The sequence below is a fragment of the Pogonomyrmex barbatus genome, unplaced genomic scaffold, assembly GCF_055798465.1.
Source record: "Pogonomyrmex barbatus isolate J1 unplaced genomic scaffold, ASM5579846v1 scaffold10, whole genome shotgun sequence".
Lineage (NCBI taxonomy): Eukaryota > Metazoa > Arthropoda > Insecta > Hymenoptera > Formicidae > Pogonomyrmex > Pogonomyrmex barbatus.
In genome coordinates, this window is record NW_028297099.1 from 5,548,852 (window position 1) to 5,569,055 (window position 20,204).

The 20,204-nt window shown below is 44.0% G+C and overlaps 1 protein-coding gene across 1 annotated transcript; it reads right to left on the reverse strand.

Moving 5' to 3' along the window:
* Positions 1–12,752: 12,752 nt before the first annotated feature.
* On the reverse strand, positions 12,753–18,979 carry LOC105432569 (leucine-rich repeat, immunoglobulin-like domain and transmembrane domain-containing protein 2). The gene has a single exon (XM_011647428.3). It carries the CDS (start codon positions 17,416–17,418, stop codon positions 15,478–15,480), a length of 1,941 nt encoding a protein of 646 aa, XP_011645730.2. The 5' UTR covers positions 17,419–18,979; the 3' UTR covers positions 12,753–15,477.
* Positions 18,980–20,204: the final 1,225 nt, after the last annotated feature.

Below are 20,204 nucleotides of genomic sequence, written 5' to 3' on the forward strand. Positions count from 1 at the left end.
TTTTAATCCCTCAAGCAACTGGCCGGAAATCCGTCTTCGTCCTTTCCTCTCATCTCTCGCGAAGAAAAGCAACCCGTCGGCCCTCTTGGATCTTTGTCAGGTCGGGGAGAGCTCCGAGATTTTCAGATGAATAATATCTAGCGTCGTTCTAGGATAAATTGTCGTTTGGATGTACGTCACCCCGTGTCGTATGTGTACGTGTATTACATGTAGACACTTATACATATATCTATGTTTGAAAGTCGGGCGGAAAAAGGGCTCTCGGGGAATAGGTAAACTGCAGCTAAACTGCGCATATTACATATGACTCTGCAGCGACCAACGTGCGGGATCAACGACGTTGTGTGTTGTGTCCATGTACGTGTGTATATGTATGTATGTGTGTACATGTTCGAAAGTTTCCGCGTGATAAGTGGCGAATGATTTATTCATCTCACGACGAAGCACAGGCAGCGGTACAAATTACGCATCGCGTACAGAAAACCTTCGCGGTACGTGACAGTAATTCATACATCTGTGTTAACGTAGTACCGCCGCGTAACGTTCCTCCGTTATTCCCGGCCGCTATTCCGTACGGAAATTTGAAGTAATTTCACTCGTTTGCGCAAACTTCTTTGAACCGTTAAACGGCGCCGCCTGATGAAAATGTACCATGTAAAATGTGAAATGGAGAGAGGCGATTTCTTATCGCGGACCATCATGGCGGACGCTCGTAAGCTCTGCGACTACGATTAATTGAATGGTTAAATATATCATTTCAATCGTTTCGCTAATGTTAGTCATTAGGCTGGAATTGGATTTAAATATTTTCATTAAATATGACCAATTTAATTTAAAGTAATTAGAATAAAAGAGCGTTATAAAACTTAATTTGCTTAATTGATAAGCTTAATAAAACCAATATTTTTTTAGGTAAAGTTACTATAGTTGTATATATGATAATGTTCATAGGATATGTATAAGTTATATAAATATCTGCAGGACACATAAAATGACTATGCATTAGACGTCGATATCTGCTGTAGTCGCGGCGGGGATGAATCCCAGACAGCGGAATTGACTTGAAATTTTTCCTCATCGATTTCGCACGTTCCACCGCGAAGCTGTCACCGAATTTCGGTTGACTAATCGAGCGTATCGACACGCAATCACTTAGAAATTGACGCGATGGATTGACTGCCGACGCGCGGTGATTCGATTTCGGATGCAAGCGGGACATGCCCGTGGGTTCGATGTAGTTATTAGAGGAAATGGAATTAATCGACCAACCGCGCGGTAATTGGAAGCGACGTTAACCCGTATATTACTGATATCGCGCCCGAAAATATATTTCTAATCCTGCAAGCGAAAATAATTGGTTACGCAGGACATGCCCGTCGACCCGATCTGAAATTCACATTCGATAAAGATGCCGAGCGAACCAAGGGGGCGGGGTACTTTTTTTCCCCAACGTGGTATGCCCAACGGAGCCATGGTTCACTACAAGAGCGCAACTCGGTCTCGGGCTATTCTTTGCTACGCGGGAATTTTTGATTAAAGTTTAATTTACAGGTACGGCTCCTGGCGGACTTTAAAACGAGATTTTTCATAATACTCCCACTCTCCACCACTCTCGCGCTCCCTTATCGTTATTCCGGAAAAAGGTAAGCGCGCGATGACATCTGTAAATATCATCCGTGCATAGGCGCATCGCGCAAAGTGCATTACACGCAATCGTGGATATTTTTAAATATATTTGCGTATCACTTCAAAGCAGCCGTAGCTTTTAAAGTAGTGTAATTTTACATAATGCATGCTTAATGCACGGTTACAAAATTCTATATGTTTATTAAAATTTATGTAAGTTCGATTTTGGCAATTAATAACGTTTTCATCGAAATATCATGTAAAATCGTAATCATCTGAATAATACTTTAAAATAACGCTAATTTAACATTAAATTAAAATAATCTTTTATCTTTTTAGAATTAACATTTGGCAGTTAGGGAAAAATAAACATAAAAGTTGCATCGAGCAAATCGTTTAGATAAGCTTGCGTAAATGTAAATGTGTATTTTTGGATACCATGAGTTAAGAAAATGTATGTAATGGATTCGATGTGAAAAAATGGCCTTAACACTGTCAAATGAGTTTCGGCTGATATTATCGTATAAGTTTCGCCTCTTAAATTGGTTTCGGAGCAAAACTTTATCGTATCGCGCGGGATTCGCGAGTGACCCAGAAGAGGGAAAGGTATTTAGAAGGTATACACGTCTACGGTAGCACAGCAAACCACGGCGTTTGCCAATTAACGATACTCAAACTTTGCACTCAAAAAACTCTGCCGGTGTTACCTGAGACTTAATTGCAGCGGCGCTTTATCTTAGGCGGTTCAGCAAGCGGTTCTTCGAGCGATGCGATATCTTCGATCGCGAATCAGTCTGTTATAAGACCGCGGGCCATCCCCGAGATTACGTAGTAACGTGCGAATTACGGACACGCGAATTTGAACGTCGGACGATAAAATACGGGCTTAGGAGGAGCCTCGCAAAAAGATCCCACACGCGTTTAAATTTTCCTCCTCTTTTCTCTCGTTTCCACATTCTTTTTCTCCCCTTTTTTTTCCCCTAGCACGCCGCGATGCCCGGCGCACGCGCGCTTAATAAAATGAATATCGCCCTCCAAGGATAACCGCGCGCTAACGCGGGCGGAGGCTCGACACGAAATTAAAAGCAAAACGTGGACGAGAACGCGATATTTCAGGAACAGACCCATGGGTAATTGCGCAAAGTAAATTCGAAGCGGAGGCAACCCGAGCTAACACGCGAGAGCGTGAAAAAGAGCGACGCGCGTAAATAATAATTGCCAGTCGTTCATGTAGCTCCACTCGCGTCTAATTAACATGAGATCCGGTTAATCAGCGAGAATAGCAGAGAGCGATTAAACGAAAAAGAGGCCGGAATCATATTGCGGAAGGCTCCATCCAAAGGCTACTACAAATTCTCTCTATTTTCGCTTATTTGCGAGAAAGCCGAGAAAATTTTCTATATTTTCTTAATCGACACCATTGACAGATACAGAATTTACGCAAAGGTTTTATAATTGAAATATAATTTTTATCATCTGAAATAAAAATGCAAAACAATTTATTTTATTACTTATTTTGTTTTTCTTTAATTACCATTTATCGTAATAAATTAGATTTGACGTAAAATGTGTGTAATATCATGACGGACCATCCGAAATTTCATATTAGCATTAGAAATGCATACGTACATATCTCTTTCAAATAACATGGGCGTGCATACATCGCGTTATCCCTGAAGAGTCTGACCTAAAATACGAGACAGGTCAGAATTGCGAGCGGCGCAATGGCTCACGGTAGCGGTCGTATTATGAAGACCGTACGATACGCATTTTCAGACCGCGGCTGAATCCGCGATTACCATTCGCGGAAAATAATGTGTCGTTTTCCCGGTACGCTCGACCAGTGCCGCGCCCGTTAATACGTGTGTGCACACGCGTGTTTACTCCCGCGAGCTGTGTGCTAAAGCTGCAATAATGACGTTTCGGAGTTCCGCATCCCGCGTTCAAAGTTTCTCTCGGCGCATAGAGACGAAAAATGCGTGCATTTTTACGTGTGCATTTCGGCGTCGCGCGATATATGCACTTTTTTCGGTGCGGAAATGTCTCACTGCGGAATTGGAGTCGCTGCCAAGATGCAGCGGTGTAATGGTGAAGCGGATACTTTGTCCGGAATTAGGGCGAAAGGCGAAACATAATATAACAAGGGTATAACAAGGAATACTCGACGGTTATTACGACTCTTGGAGTCTCGCGAAGGGACGAATTAATCAAATGCATTAAGCTTCATTATTCGCCGAAGAACCGGTCGAGCCACGCGAATGAATGGCACATCGGTCCCTGTGTCTTGGCATACATGTGCCTTTTTAAAAGAAAAGTTTTGATATTCTTCCGACGTTTTCAATTTCATAATTCTTGACGAGCTTGTTATACTATATGAAATATGATTCACTTCATTACGATCGCTTTGCTTCCATGGGAAATGTTGCGTGTATTTATCGCGAGCGAAGCATCGTTATCGTGCCACCGCGCGTTTTCGCGATGCAAGTACAAATATTATATACAATCACATGAGTACGGCACTATTACGGTTAACACCAGAAACAATAGCTTTCCCGTCTCGTAGACGCAGATAACGGTATTTCTACTAACACACAATCGATACCCGATACATCACAGGTAGTACAGAAAATAATAACCGATTGCCCTTTCAAACGATATTGTTTTTTTTTTTTCACTCTTTCTCTCTTTCTCTCTCTTTATCGTCGTACAATGCAGTGGCAGCTTTTACAGCCGTCGTGCTTTTTCACTCGAAAAAAACCTTGAATACGCACGATACTGTTAAATCTAATGCTAAAACACACGTTCGCGCATTTGTCGTTTATCCGAACACCGCGTCCATCCTGTTAGAGGTGTATACGTATATACGGATAAAAAATAATTCCACTATCCATGTAAAGATCAGGAGTAAAGGAGAGCGCGGGAAATGGAGGGCGGGAATGGAGGATTGACGCGCGGGGGAACAGAGAGCATCATGCGGATATATTGATTTTTTGTTACAAATAGAAACGCGGGACAGACGGCACAGATAGAATGATACCAATCAAGGCATTGTTGCTATAACGCGATTGTTGGATATGAAATTTCAGAATGCAACGCCCGTGTCGCCGGATGCAATTCGGCCGTTCAGGTTTCAATCAGGCTGCGTCGTTTTCGGCCAGAAATCCGGCGAGCGCTATCGCGTCCTTGCTGTGGAATTGCAAGTCCGTATATTTGCTTAAAATCCATTTTGAGACACACTCCACTCACGCAACGTGGTAATCCGCGATAAAAATTATATGTAATATAATATATAATTTAACGGATTGCAAAAGAGACAGTTGTGGAATTAAGATTAATAACATACGAATACCTCTCGTGTTTTCGCAAACACAATAATGAGTAGTAGAGATGTATTTTGATGTAAATTGGCTGATTTAATAACTGTAATCCGCGATTCGAGATTTTAATTATGCACGTAATTAGATACATGTAAAATTGCAGGGTGAATTCCACTTTAGATTTTACATTCAACGTGACGTTTCCTTTGTAACTAATTTAATTTTAGTAATTTTCTCTCGTTTTCGCTGGTTTCCTTTCGTTACCTGCTCATATCAAAACTATTCGACGTATCCCTTCAAACACATTACTCGCATATTATACATCGTGAAATGCTTTCCAATTGAATTTTCACGCGATCCTTTTGCATGATATATGTATGCGAGTCCCATCATAATTTCTCACTTTGACAAATGCAGGCGAATCGATCTGACACGAGATGACCCTCTTTCTATTGATAAAGTGCCGCTTATACTAATGACGGATAGGGGATTCCTCCTCGTCAAACGTCAAGAGCACCATCGTCCTGCCTGTCTTCGATCTATCTCTCCGCTCTTCGTTCCCGGGGATTTGTTTGACAGTCGCTCGAAATCTCACGACTCGCCCACATCTCGTTCAATGCCTCTTTTTAATGTCAACGGATAAACGCAATGACAATAACGGCATATCGACATGCGTGTTAACACACGTGCCTGCGGACATTTATGGTTATTAACGCGCCAGAAAATAAACGTATGAAAATGATTGTAATATGAAATTTTCAACAAAATGTTTATGATAGAGTGCATCAGAATTATCGAGATTCCTTTTCAATATATGGTATAATTTATAATCGCTATTTTAGGTTTATAATCCGATGCGTTTAAAATTAAATTCGTAAACGCTTTTAAGCTCCAGAAGTAAAAACGATTAAACATTATGCAGCAAAATTATATATTATATTTTGCAAAAAGATTTAAAAACATATATTATATAAATTGCTGCGGATTAATCTGCCGTATTTTACTCACTAAATTTGAAATACGGATCAGTCAAATAAGTAATTATTGAACATGAATAAAAATGTAATCACCGTTCATTTTAAATAACTATACGCCGACAAAGTCAATAATCTTTCTCTTCTTTTCATCAATCTGCTACTTAAAAATGTATTAGGATTTTTATATTTATTTTTTAATATATTTTTTAATATACTTTCAAACGTTATCGCATTTTATCAATTTTATACTTTTCCATCTTGAGAAGCGACACTTTTATGCGTTATAAATACAAACTGGTCGTTGGATAGGAAAAACAAAACCACCAATTCGATCGAAAAAAATTTTATTTCGACAACTGTCGTTATAGCACATGATTTTACCGTACATGTGAGTTTATGACAGCGTATCGCACGCGCGCTCTCTTTCTCTCTCTCTCTCTCTTTCTCTCTCTCTCTCTCTCTCTCTCTCTCTTTCTCTCTTTTTTCTTTCTTTTACCAACAATTTCCGTCTTGAACGATTTATTCTGCTCTATTTATGTATACCTTCAAAAAAGTGTATGTAATCTTGGAAATATAGATACGCCTATGCCCTCTAAACAGTCGCAATCGTACGCGCGCCCTTCGTCTCGTACTCGTAAAATAAAAGAAATATTTTTATATATTTTTTTCTCGTTTATTTTTCTTATATATTCGTCGTCATACACCGCGCCGTTAGACGGATTCTTCCTGCGACACTAAATTACACATTTGTACATCGTTAACATCCTTAAAAGTGATTGCCCTCTTTAGCGGGCACGTCTTAAGGGTCGTAAACTAAGTTCGAATTCTTTATAACTTACACGCACGAGCACTCGGTTTATAGGCAGATGCACACATACATACCTACATACATACCTACATACGCATACACACACACACACACACACACACACACACACACACACACACACACACACATATGTACACGCGTGCACGCAGGATATATAATTAATGTTCTCTGCTCACACTTTTTGAGGTTGCCAACAACGCATCGATTCCGCTCTGGGGACAAAAATTGAGATTAATTCGGTAACAAAGTTCGCTTCGAGCTAGGACGTTTCGAGAAACTACTTATCACATGGATATGTAACGCGGATATGTGAGCGCGTGTAAAAATGTAGATATGAGAAACGCAGATGGAGATATGTAAACGTGTGGATATGTGTATGTGGAGAACGTATAAAAAATTTCAAGCTCGCAGAGATTTACATTTTTGTCAAATCTGAAGACTCTGTAAAACAATCTCGTTGGCAACTCTATCGCTTTTCCGCGATTTTCGCGAGATTTACGTTTCTTCCTTTCATCCGGTTTTCGGATTACATCTGATGTGTCGCGATGGATACGTACAACTGTATGTGATATCCTTTCGGACGGAGCGCATATGTACGCGATACTATTGTTTCAAACAATAGCCTGTGGACGCCGTTGACGCCCTATTATCTTTAAAACCGAAATTTTTATTGTCCGCAATAGAAGCGTAGATATGCGCTCAGCGCTTTAAAACTACGATAAAAAATTGATAGAGGGGTGGGAGAGGGGGGGGGAGGGGAAACAGGAAACTCAGATTGTATACATACGGATGTCTATTCCTCGTAATAAGGATGACGCATAACGGATGTGTTACCGCACAGGTTATTAGCGGAACCAACAACCTGTAGCGAGGATTTTTCGCAGGACTCGCGTGCCCGAGTGCCGCTCGTTGAGAGCGGACGTTAAAGAGTTACTCATTAATGTTATTACTAGCGTTAACACGGAGCACATAGCCGGTTACGAGTCGTGGCAACGCGGTTTGTAACACTCGGTCTAATTGTACAAAGTGCAGCTTTTAAGGCCGAGGTCGACGCGTTACGTCGATGCGTATCTTGGAGCCTTTCTTCGTGCTCAGGATTGCCAGATTTTTTTTCTTCCTTCGAAAGACAGGAACTACATAGATTGCGTAAAGATGAAAATTTTTATTTCATAAATAAGGATGTCGATCTCCTTCCCTCTTATTTTCAACAACAGATATTATTTTTAATTTTCTTATTCTTCTCATTTTTTGAAACGTAATTGTAAAACTACAGAAATCAAATTTCAAAAACATAACGCCATTATCTTCGTGTCGCTCTGAAATCTAGAGCAACATCACGTATGCAAAATCTCTGACAATCCTATTCATACCTGAGTACTTGTATCAGAAAATTCATTCGGTTACCTCCATCCAAAAATACATCGCAGCTTCGTGAACGTTATTTATGTAACAACTGGATATCTATAAATAGATGTTATATTAAATACATATTATCGGATATCTGTATTATTCTTTTCAACAAATTGAAGAAGATAACGTCACGCATTACAAATTGAAATTAACCCTCAATCCGTGATTACGCATCTGGCAGTTGTGTGTATTTAAAATCGATTTAGAATCTCTTAAAATTTAATTTTACCTTAAAATGCAAATTCTAGTGTCCTTAAAAAAAAAAACTATTTTAAAAATTATGTTTATTTCAAAATTCAGAAAGCCTTTGTTTTCATTTGTTTTTCATTTTTCTCCACATCTTCTCTAATTAAGTTAAAAAGAACACGTCGGATTAAAAGTTAATCTTGTTACTTCACCAGGATACAAAATTAACAATGTGACGCGCTATATATACTATATATAACGATAATTAATTTACTGCGCGTACTTCGAAATTGTAGAAAACACTTATCACTCACACCTGTTCGTGTGTGCGAAGTCACTGCGAGTAAATATCTTCCCTTTTATCTACCGTGTCCATCTTACTGGTACATATCGTTATTATCAGGTGCCGTAAATAGTTCACAATCAGTTTGTTCTCCATTATTTCCACCATGAAACTCATTGTACATTATTGTCTATGTACAAAACTTCACGGATTCAGCAAAATTAACACTTTGTCTTCTGATTCCTTCTCTCTCTTTCTCTCTCTCTCTCTCTCTCTCTCTCTCTCTCTCTCTCTCTCTCATTCTCGCACATGCCACTTGTCCCGCTATCGCTTCAATTTAAAATACTTCTCGGTCGATTGGTAGTTACTACAATTTATTGCTGCCAATTGTTAAGACAGACGGTACTCGTTTGTTACGTCACGATACACAACAACGGGAAATGCCATCGGAAACGTTGTATCGATATTCGGATAATAACGACCCGTAACAACTGATGCAAACTTTGGCCTAGACAATAAAGCTATACGGCCGGTCTTGGCCACATCAATAAGAAACATTAAAACATTATAACAATTTTATAAACTCTAGTTAAAAATATTTACGATAGAGTACACATATATACCTATAAAATTCATCTGATTTATTTTATATCTTCTTTTTGAAGGGCTCGAAATATACCTCGTCTCACGCCCAGGATATTCTAAATTCGTCGCTGCGTAACATTATGTTAATATAACGTCTATATGGTTTCGAAGGTACGAAAATTCGAGGTGTGTAAATTTTACGAAAACCCGGCGTCGAACGTTGTGCGGTCGCGAAAGTATATTTTCACGCTAGGGGCGAAGCTTCTTTCGGTGAGCGAAATTACCTTAAGAAGTGAGAAAATATGTGCACAGGGTTGTTTACGCTCGTCTCGCGCAGTCCCGTCCCCCCTCTCACGGCAGTGTTTCAAATATATTTTCTCGTAAAAATATGCAAATACGTAATCGCGTTATCAATACTTTGCAATTAGAAGGATCGTGTTATTCTGTCAGTCATAGAAAGAAAAAAGAAGGAGAAGTCACATGCGTATATGTTTGAATTTATAATACCATCTCTCTATAAATCGAATAATATTAACGAAACTTTCGTTTGTAGTTTAATTTTAATTGAGCTTTATGTTGTCATAACTTGGATTAAGAGCTTAATTATACATTAAAAGTTAAAATAGCTTCATATAACTAATGTTTATTCATGCTTTATTACCGTTAAATATATTTTAATTTATTCTAAGCTGTTGTCACAGTATTAAATTAATCGATAATAAATTATAGAAAATGTCATAATAAAACTTTAACGTTAATCTGATATCGTGTGCGAAATAGCACGTAGAAATGTTGAACACAATTTGAATAAATTATTCGATAAGTTATTCTCATTAACAAATATAAAATCGTGATCTGCCCGTATTTACGAATAAGGCATTCGTGTACACAACAAAAGTTTCGTCTCACGCAATATCGCACGCCACGTGTCAATAATTAACTACACGATCGTTTATTTTTCAAAAGAAAAAAAAATTTTAACGAACGAAGAACGTCCCTGTATTTATTTGGAAAAGTGAAAATCAAAGTCCACGGTGAGTCTACGAAACAGCATTATTCTAAGCGTACTCGCTAAGTTTTATTATCGAATCATTCTCAGAGCGCAAAACTTTCAAGAGAACAAATCAATAAGGATTACTCAGGTAGTTTCTGTGACCACCGGGGACTTAGCATTGAAAGAGATTTTCTCGCGGAATAAAATTTCAAATCAAATCTCCCAATGTTTAGAATATTGATCTTTTTGCTCGACAGCATACATGTTTAACATATCTCGTTACGTGTTAATTCTTCGTAACATGATTTTTATCGCGTCCTAATTTCATAAACGATTAATTTTTCCTATGACAGTATTACGACGTTCGTGTGATCTCTCTATGTATGTATGCGTGTATATATAAATCCTGCTTTGCCGGATTATATCATCCAACAAGTACTTTGTAAAAATTTTTGTTAAATAATACGTGATATTAACGCACGTGATATTGACTACACCCCGAAGATTCGCACTTTGATTTTGACAGCAGATCGCAATTAATGTCGCATTTCTCCGATCAATATGACTCGTATCGAGTTTGCACAGGTTCTAGACCTCACGTGCCTTATAGTCGCTACGTAGACAACAACGGGTGTTATCGTTGCGTATATTGAACCGACGTTACTCAGTTGTGTGCCACGTCGATCGAGAGAGGTATAAAAAAAAACTCGCGGAAATCAGATATAAAGACTCACTTGCACGCAACAGTTGACTCTCGGCTTCTTTGAACGATCGACATGCCGGTATACGCGAAAATGCTCGAGAGCAACATTTTAAACAAGCGGGTAAAAGTTGAGAAAGGAACGCGACATTTTCAGACAGTCCGTATTTTATTGCGATTTTGCGAAACGTAACCACCGCTCTAAGATGAACGAGTTTGGTAACGCGCAACGATATCCGCAAAGCGGAAAAAATTCGCGAACTTGTATATCGTACAATTTTTTCTTCTTTTTTTTTCGAGCGTCGCGTATATATATAAGCGAAACTGCACGTAGGAAGTTTCAAACGAATTTTTTTCGAGGACGAATTCGGTTCGCGTAGATTAACGAGCGAATCGCTACGAATGATAGGTAGGATTGGATAACGGCGCATTCCTCAAATCGAAATTGTTACGAAACGAAATTTCCGAGGGAACTAAAAAGGGGAAAAATGGGGAAATCGATTATTTGTAATCCGTTTGTTCGATAAGATAGCAATTAAAACCTAGACGAACAAGTAAATGAAGAAAGAGATATGGTTCTGTTAATAATGTCAAAATTATAAAAATGAATCGTTAACTACGAAGATCATCATCTCGTTTTCTGTATATATCACACATTCGTAAAAAAAAAATGGTAGCTAAAACGGTAGTCGTTTGAAAGGCAACGTAATTGTTGTCGCTCGCTTTGTGTCCCTATGAATTTTTCTCCCGTCACTTAAAGCCACGTTAATTACCACGACTTTTAATTACGGGCAACAGAAAATAGAAATTGTCAGATAGAAAAGGTCCCGTAATCTCTGTGATTGCCCTTAGAATATTCAGTACAATCGGAGTTCACGTAGTCAGTCGGTTTACTTGCGTGTCACGCGTATGTCTTCTACTCTCGCCCCCTCTTTTTTCCAGTTATATAAGAATTAATGCAAAAGTCCGAGAGAGTGGTTCAGTCCTGTGTGTACACGCGACATGTATCGTCCGTGATAACCGCGAGCGCTATTTTCGGGGCGCTATTTTTTTCGACATGACGGATATGGCTTCGAGATCATTGAGCAGAGAAAAAAACCGGTCGTTCCGCGCGATACGCTATAGAACAATCGGTGATAAACGCAAAGCGCCGAATTCGCGCGCGCGCTATCTCGACCGCGTGCTTTTTCGACGAACGGAAAACGTGTACGCGCAACACGCACGGAACACACGCGTCCGCACTCGCATCCACGCACACGCGCATACACACACACACACACACACACACACACACACACACACACACACACACACCACACGCGCACACACACACACACACACACACACACACACACACGCACGCACGCACGCACGCACGCACGCGCGCGCACACACACACACAGGCACGCACACGCCACGGGTACATGCTTATATACGGCATACAAAATGAACGCACGTCGACACACTTTAGATGCGGGATCGAATGAAACTCGCTATTGGCCATTTTGACTTATCGTCAGATCAGTTAGCTTACCTCCCTTACAGAGATAAAAAAAAAATGCCTCCGGGATAAATTGGTGGCTCCGAGAAAGTAGCTCGTAACTTTGTCGTTACATCGTCCATTGGCGTAAGAACGTAAACCTTTTTCAAGTTATAAATAATTTGAAGAAACATGATTACTTTTATTACTCGAAAAAGAAATAAACTAAATTTAGAAATATACGCAATGCGCAATACATCAAAGATATCCATCGAAAGTCGATGGATAGAAAGCAAAAATATAACGATACAAGGATTGCTCTGTTGCTGTAAAGATTTCTTTTTTTAGAACGTATTTTATGACCGTAGATATTATTTTATGACCGTAGATTCTTCGGAGATACGTTATCTATCGATAATTTTGTCGAACATTCGATAGTTTTCTCTGAGATGATCATTTAATGTGACACAAAATTATCCCTGTAGGAGCACAGTAATCCAACTTGACAGACTACGGTTTACCGTAGAATGCGTGGATCGACAAAGCCTCACTTACGTAAGATACTAACGTTAGGTATAAGCCAACCAATCAATTGCGAAATCCAGCTTTAGTGATTGAGCAATAGTATACATTCGCTCGCGATTGGTTTACGGACTTATCGCAGTCTTATGTAATTGATTCCAGTGGCCCTGCTGCACGTGCAAAAAGACAACGATCGAGACCTACATATACTTTGGGTTCACCGTCACCGACACACGTATTCGCAAATAGCACTTCATCAATGTTGAAAGTCTTAAGCTTCAATATCAAACGTCATCAATATTATCGATTGACATGTGTTGCACATTTGTGTTATACAAATTTAATATAATCCTGTACATGTCTTCATATAAAATAAATTATCCTTGTGCGTCACGCGTTACGATGAATTATTATTAAAAAATTTAATGTTAAATGAAGGAAAAAATTCAATTGAGTCGTAATAACGAGAGTTAGGAAATAAATTTTATATCAGTCAAAAATATAACGAATTTAGTATACTCGAAAAAAATTGGTATTATTCACCAAGAGACTGCGATTGCGATCGAATCGAGGAACGTGTGTTCGTGAGTATGGATCCAGGGCAGCATCCGCCTCTGCGCCGTATCCCTCGCTCGATCGTTCTCGCGAGGCTTCGTCTTGGACACGAGAGCCACTCGGACCGGCCACTCGAAGCAACAATATAGGCTCGCCGACCCGTAATCGTGAGAGTTTGTCGACCGAAGCTTCGACGGAATAACCCAACGTTGACTCAACGAGACTACCTCACGTATTCCTTCTAATCGAGAACACGCCATTTTGCCAGCGCGAGTTTCCCGCCCCACCGAATAAATAATTCCGTCGTGATCCGTTTCCATTTCTCTTTTTTTTTCCTCCCGTTCTTTCTCTTTCTCTTTTCTCGAATTGACTAGAAAAAATTTGCGAGAAATACTTCGTAGCTTATAAGCGTCGTTTCTCGTTTCCTATACAATTCTACGTGTCGTCCCCGTTATCGGAAACGTGCACTGCTGTCTTCCGCTCTCTCCCCGTTATCGTCTCAAGAAGAGTCATCTAATTTTTATTCGGGAGATTTTTAGCCTCTTATCTGACGCAAACTCCCGATTTGGCTTAGCCGTTATAAATGTATTACCCGTCGATATTGTGTTGCACGATCGCCCAGACACTGACGTGGCCGGCGTAGCATCGTCACTTCCTCATCCCTGACTTGGTGCACGTCGTGTGTATGCACTTTCCGTATGCATTTCCGCATGTGGGCGAGACATCGCCTTCCGTTTAATGCGATCGACTGATCTTCCATTGCTGCGTTACACAGAATGTTTCCAGGAGAAAGGCCAATATTTTGAAAGATAATAGTGTCAATCATGACGAATTGAGAATAAGAGAATTTTAATTAACCTATATCTAAATTTAGATTCTCGTCGAGCTTGCGGTTAAAATTTTCGAGAGATTAATGCAAAATTAAAGATACGTATAATTTTCACACATTCGAAGATAATGATAAAAATCTTCTTACCGATCACTACATCTACATATTTTTAAATGCAAACTCTTCCATGAGCTAACCGTCTGTTATTCGGGGTAAGCTTGAGAGACATTGTCATTTTTCGAACATTGACCATTTTCTCGGGACATCCTGTACAAGTTAACATCGTCGATATTGAACACTGGAGGCAATCCTCGACACGTACAAATGGAAATCAAACGTCTGCCAACTGGTCGCATCACATGTACCGCGCACAAGGCATCTCTAACTGTATATTATTAATTACCGTCGAAGAATCGCACCACTACAAATGCAGACGTTTGTTGCGACGAGCATGGGCTCTGGCGAGAGAGTCCAGTCGTCGTTTTTGCCTACGGCTCGAGAATCGCACGCGATGACCTTTAATACAGTCAACCAGTGTGAGTCAGCTCATTCGCGTCGAATGAAACGTAGCGAAGTATTATACACGATCATGGATGGTCATGATGTCAGTCTCTAACGATTCGCGACCGTTCATCGACCTCGCGAAAGCTCCTTGCATATGCCTAGCGATATTCGATTCGTGTACTTTAGTTATGGCAGTCTTTAGGGGTGGGCTGTGCGTTACTCGTGTCTATGGCTCCGTGTAAATTACACGGATTACAACTGTACCGTACCTTCCCGATTGCAGAGTATCGTCGCACTTGCCGACTTGCATGATATCTTAATTAGACGCGATTACGGTATAATACCGTAATCCTCGATCACTATACGCAAACGCGATCGCGAGCGTAACGTTTTTGTCCATCGAGCGAAGTAGTCCAAGTAGTCCGAGCGCAACAATAATGGCGCGTTATCATCGGTCATCATCGCACTGACGCGATCACACTTAAACGTGAGATTCGTCCGACACATTCTTTCATACTGTTCACTACCGCCCGTCCGGCACTCGCGAGGACGACGATTCTTTTTTTTCTTTTCTTTCCTTCCCCTTTATTCCTTCCTTAGCAATCGGTGTTGTCCTCCTGGTGTCTCCTACGTAGCTCCAGATAACGGTGCCGGGCGTCGCAGTAATGAAGTAGCGGTACCTAGACGTCGGTGCCGGTGCCCTCCTGATAACCCTCGTCGGGTGAACTGCGCGTGGATCCCAGGACGCGTTTGAGCGCCGAGACCGGCGGCAGCACCGGGACGCCCTTCTGCCAGACTCTCATCTGCTTCGCGCCGGACGGGAATTGCTCGACGACCGGCGCGACCACCGCGAGTTGCTCTTTCGATGGGTACGCGCTCGCCGAAACGGCGGACGTCCTCCCGCAGGTGTCCCTGGCCTCCCACAGGCAGCTGGTGTAGAGCATCTTGCCGGCGTCGTCCAACGCCTCGACGCGGCCGTAATCGGCGACGCCGTAAGGCGTGATGTCCTCGGTGGAACCGCGCCGAGTGTCCCTGATGAGATCCGGATTATCGATCGGCATCAAGGACGTCGTCGACGAGAAGCACCCGGCGCTCGGCATCGCCGCCACCGCGGGCTGATTCTGGTCGTCGAAACGGCTGATCGTGCTGTACTCGCTCTCCTGCACCACGGCCGCGTGCGGTCTCTGCACGTAGCTCAAATGCAGCGACGCGGGCGGCTTCGATTCCGCGAACGACGTCGTCTCGATCTCCTCGTGTTTTCTGCGAGTGGTCGAGGTCGCGGACGGCGGGTTGTTGTCACCACCACCGCCGCCGCCACTGCCACCGCCGCCGCCGCCGCCGCCGCCGCCGCCGCCGCCGACACCATCGCTGGACGCCGCTTCCATCGGTACCGAGGATTTCATGTCCTTCAGCGGCATTCTACGCAAGCGAATGAATAGCACGAGGATGATAAGCAGGATGAAAAGTATGAGCACCACCAACGCAGCGGATATGCCCGCGATCTGACCCGAGCCTAGGGTCGACATGCCTGCCGTTCTCAGGGACACGTGCAGGGTGAAATTCGCCTCGACGCAGCCAGCGGGGTTCTCGGCGACGCAGTAGAACTCACTGGAGTCCGCCTCTTGGGCGTTGGTGAGGATAAGAGTGCTCCGTTTTCTGTACTGGCCCTCCTCGAAAATAAGGATCTTCTGATAGCTGCTGAAGGCTGAGTGATTTGTCAACAGCCGGCCGTTCCAGTACCACTTGACTTTCGCGGGTGGTACCGCGCTCACGCGACAGACGATGCTGGCGTTTTCGCCGATGGTAGCCTCGGCGTAACGGCTGGCTATGAGCAGGATCGGTCGGCAGGCGAAGTCGTCGATACCGAGATCGGTGAAGGCACGATCAACCAACTGCTGCGGCCCGTGGCACACGGGCGCCACGATGGTCGGCAGGTTATGCTTCACCAGCCACATCTTCATTTCGCGTAGATGGCAATCGCAGATCCACGGATTTTCGTGCAGCTCGATGCTGGTGATTTTGCTGAGCGACTCGAAGGTGCCCGGGTGCAGGGTGGACAGTTCGTTGTTGTTCAGCTTGAGACTCTCGAGCATTTCCAGTCCACGGAAGCCCTTCGCCTCGATCTCGACGAGCTGCGTGTGCGACAGATCGAGCTTCACCAGATTCGGCGTATTCTTGAACGTGTGCGAGCGGATCCGCTTGAGCGGGTTGTACGCGAGCACCAGGTCGCGCAGAAATGGCGTGTGGCTGAAGCTCAGGCTCGGCACTGTGACCAGCAGATTGTTGCTGAGATCGAGCTCCACGAGATTTGTCAGGCCGTCCAGAGCCTGGTTGTCGATCCGACTGATACGACTCTCACGCAGATAGAGACGCTGCAGATTCATCAGCCGCACGCGTATAAAAATTTGGTTCGGCAGGTGGCTGATGTTATTGCCGCTCATGTCCAACACCTGGGTCTCCGGATCGATCCATTCCGGTATGCTAGTCAGGTCGCGATTCACGCACTCCACCGTGCGCTTCCCACTTTTCCATTTACACGAACACTTGTCAGCGCAATTGTCGCCGTTGGCTGCCACGCCAAGTACCGTCACCGCGTACAGCAGGAACACCGAGACCCCCATGATGGATCGTTATTGTCGTCGTCGTCGTCGTCGTCGTCGTCGTCGTCGTCGTCGTCGTCGTCGCTGCCGCCGTCGTCGTAGCAAACTTTTGACGTTCCACAACTCGACTCCTCTTTCTCTTTTCCTCTCTCTGTGTCGTGACACTTGCTTTCCCGACGACGCACGGGATTCGCGTCGTCTCAACAACGGCCGAAAAGCGTTTCCCGCACGGGAAAATCTCTCGGGACTGATCTTACGCCCATCCTCCTTCCTTCCAGGTTCACTCGTATCTCTTTCTCTCGTTTCCTCCCCTTTTGTCTACACCTTCCACCCTAGCGTTCTCTTCCTTACGCCCGATACTCCTTTTACTTGCTGCTGCTCCTCTCGCGCACTTTGAAATTTATTTTACGGAGCCACCCGTTTTTCGAAGTCCTCCCTGCGCGCCGCGGCCAACTATCAGAGAAATTGGAATTGAACGGACCTGTCTCATCCATTCGCGAGTCCTTTCCCCAGCACCCTTCGCGGTACTCGCGTACTCGCTGCGTTCCTTCGCCCTCGCTCTCCGAGCAGCGCGCGCTCCGTTCGACGAGCCCAAACCACCGAGGACGTCCCCTCGGATTTTCGATCAGGTACTTCGTCGAGTATCCATTGGCGGCGTCACACGTGCGCACACGCGACCAGCACATACGACGTCACTACTAGGCAGACGAGCAGGCGGACAGGCTCTCGTCGCTGTTGTCGTCGCCGTTCTTACGTAAATCTACGTTCCACCAACGTGCATCACTCGCGTCGTTTCCCGACGAGAAGTTCCTCGGTGCCTCCGCCACGTCGTATCGACTGTAACCGCACCACTACCACTAGCGACGACACTACCACCGCTACCACCGGGCCACCGCCACCACTCACATCACCGACCACCGCCGCTACTACGGAAGCACCCCTGACACCCGAATTCTCACGAGGTGCCCCGTCGTGCTAGCCGAGCGTAACGCTGCTCTCGTCGCGCGGGGGCCAACATACGAGGGGGTTCGCGAGCGTCTCCCCGATAGAATGCCCCCCCCCCCTTCACCTTGTTCTCCTTCTCCTTTTCTCACTTTCACCCACCCTCTATATTTCTCTCTCTTTCTCTCCTTTTCTTTGCGCTTCTATCTATCGTTTATGCGCGCGCGCGTTCCCTTGCTCGAGGGAAAAAACGGCAACGGCGACACCAGCGACGTTCGGCGTCGTCGTCGTTGAAATGCGAGACTGCGAAACTCCCGGCAGCGAAACAGAGAGATACCCTCTCACGCGGCTCTTCTCTCCTCGTATCTTCATCTCGTGTCGTCCTCTCTCCGTCCATCCGTTCGTACGTTCGTACATCCGTACCCCGCCAACATCCCCGCGTTTCTACCCTCGCACTCTTTGGCACCCCCTTCCCCCGTCCCGTTGCATACGCTGGGCCGCTCAGGAGGGAAAACGCCGACGCGAAGTAGGGCGCACCCTTCTTCCGTTCTCGCTACAGGGTGATCGAAAGAACTCGAGAGACGGCAACGCAAAGCGATATCGAAATGAATTCTTCATTCGAGGGTTGAAAATAAGATCCGAGTATTGTTTAATTTTAAAAGTCTCAACAAGTTTTAAAAAATCAAAATAGCAGAATTCCGACGATTCAATACCAAAGCGATTGACGTTGATGAAACATAAAGAAGAGTAATGAAATTATCAATGAAATTTTTAGTAAGACTAAATTGTCTAGAAGTCTAGAAAACATCATTATTGCTTGAATCTTTTATAACACCCAGTATATTGGATACACACACACACACACACGCACACACACACACACACACACACACACACACACACGACATCATGATTCGAGTCCTATACCATTTCTCGTACCATACAATCGCGCACGTACATTCTCCGACGTCCATCCTCTCTCTCCTTCCCTCCCTCCCTCCCTCTCTCTCTCTCTATCTATCTCTCTCTCTCTCTCTCTCTCTCTCACTCACACCACACACATACACACGCGCGCGTGCGTTTTCACTCTGTCTCTTCTCTCCCCTGTGCTACCTAGGGATACTCTCCCTGTAACAAATCCCCACTTCCAACCCCCGATGGCGGTGGTCGGCTCGTGCGCCTTCCACGCCGAGTCGAATCGGGAGCATTTCCATCCCCTACCAACCGCCGGGCAACCCCACCCTGGTCGCGGGGCGGGGGACACCATCTATTCCTAAACGGGTATGACGGTGGGGAGGGGGCAGGCGCATATCGTAGTCGTCGCTATACTCGTCACCCCCGGGTTCCCTCAACCCCTCCCGTTACGAGGGCCTTCGCGTCTCTTTATTCTCGGGAACTTTCTCCCCCGTCCTCCACTCCGCGTTCTGCCGATCTCACCGCCGAATCCCGCACTCTCGACATATCGAATGCTACGTCACAGCGGGGAGATATACGGCTATTTCGCAAAGTGGTTAAATGCACTGCCAGATTACGGGGCGGAGGGAGGGCGGCGTTTCTGGCGCCCGGTGCCGCCGTCGGCCCGACCGCGATATCGGCTACGGAATCGTAGAATTCTATCGTAGAATTCCGTCCGCGTGGCAAGCGAGATTCGTGTGGTCTCCTAAGATCCCATATTCTGGTCGCATACTCGGCGCTAAACGCGATGCCTATTCGATCCTTGTACAAATAAGCGACGATTTCTCGGGACGGCGATTAATTTTAATGATAATTCAATTGTCTCTCCCATCTTTCTCCTTCACATTTGCTCGGAAAGAGGTGAAAAAGAATTGCGTGAGTCATTCTTGATCTTGGAGTGAATCACAAAA

Excerpts from the sequence above, each read along its gene's own strand:
- LOC105432569 (XM_011647428.3), bottom strand. The coding sequence starts at position 17,418 with ATGGGGGTCTCGGTGTTCCTGCTGTACGCGGTGACGGTACTTGGCGTG.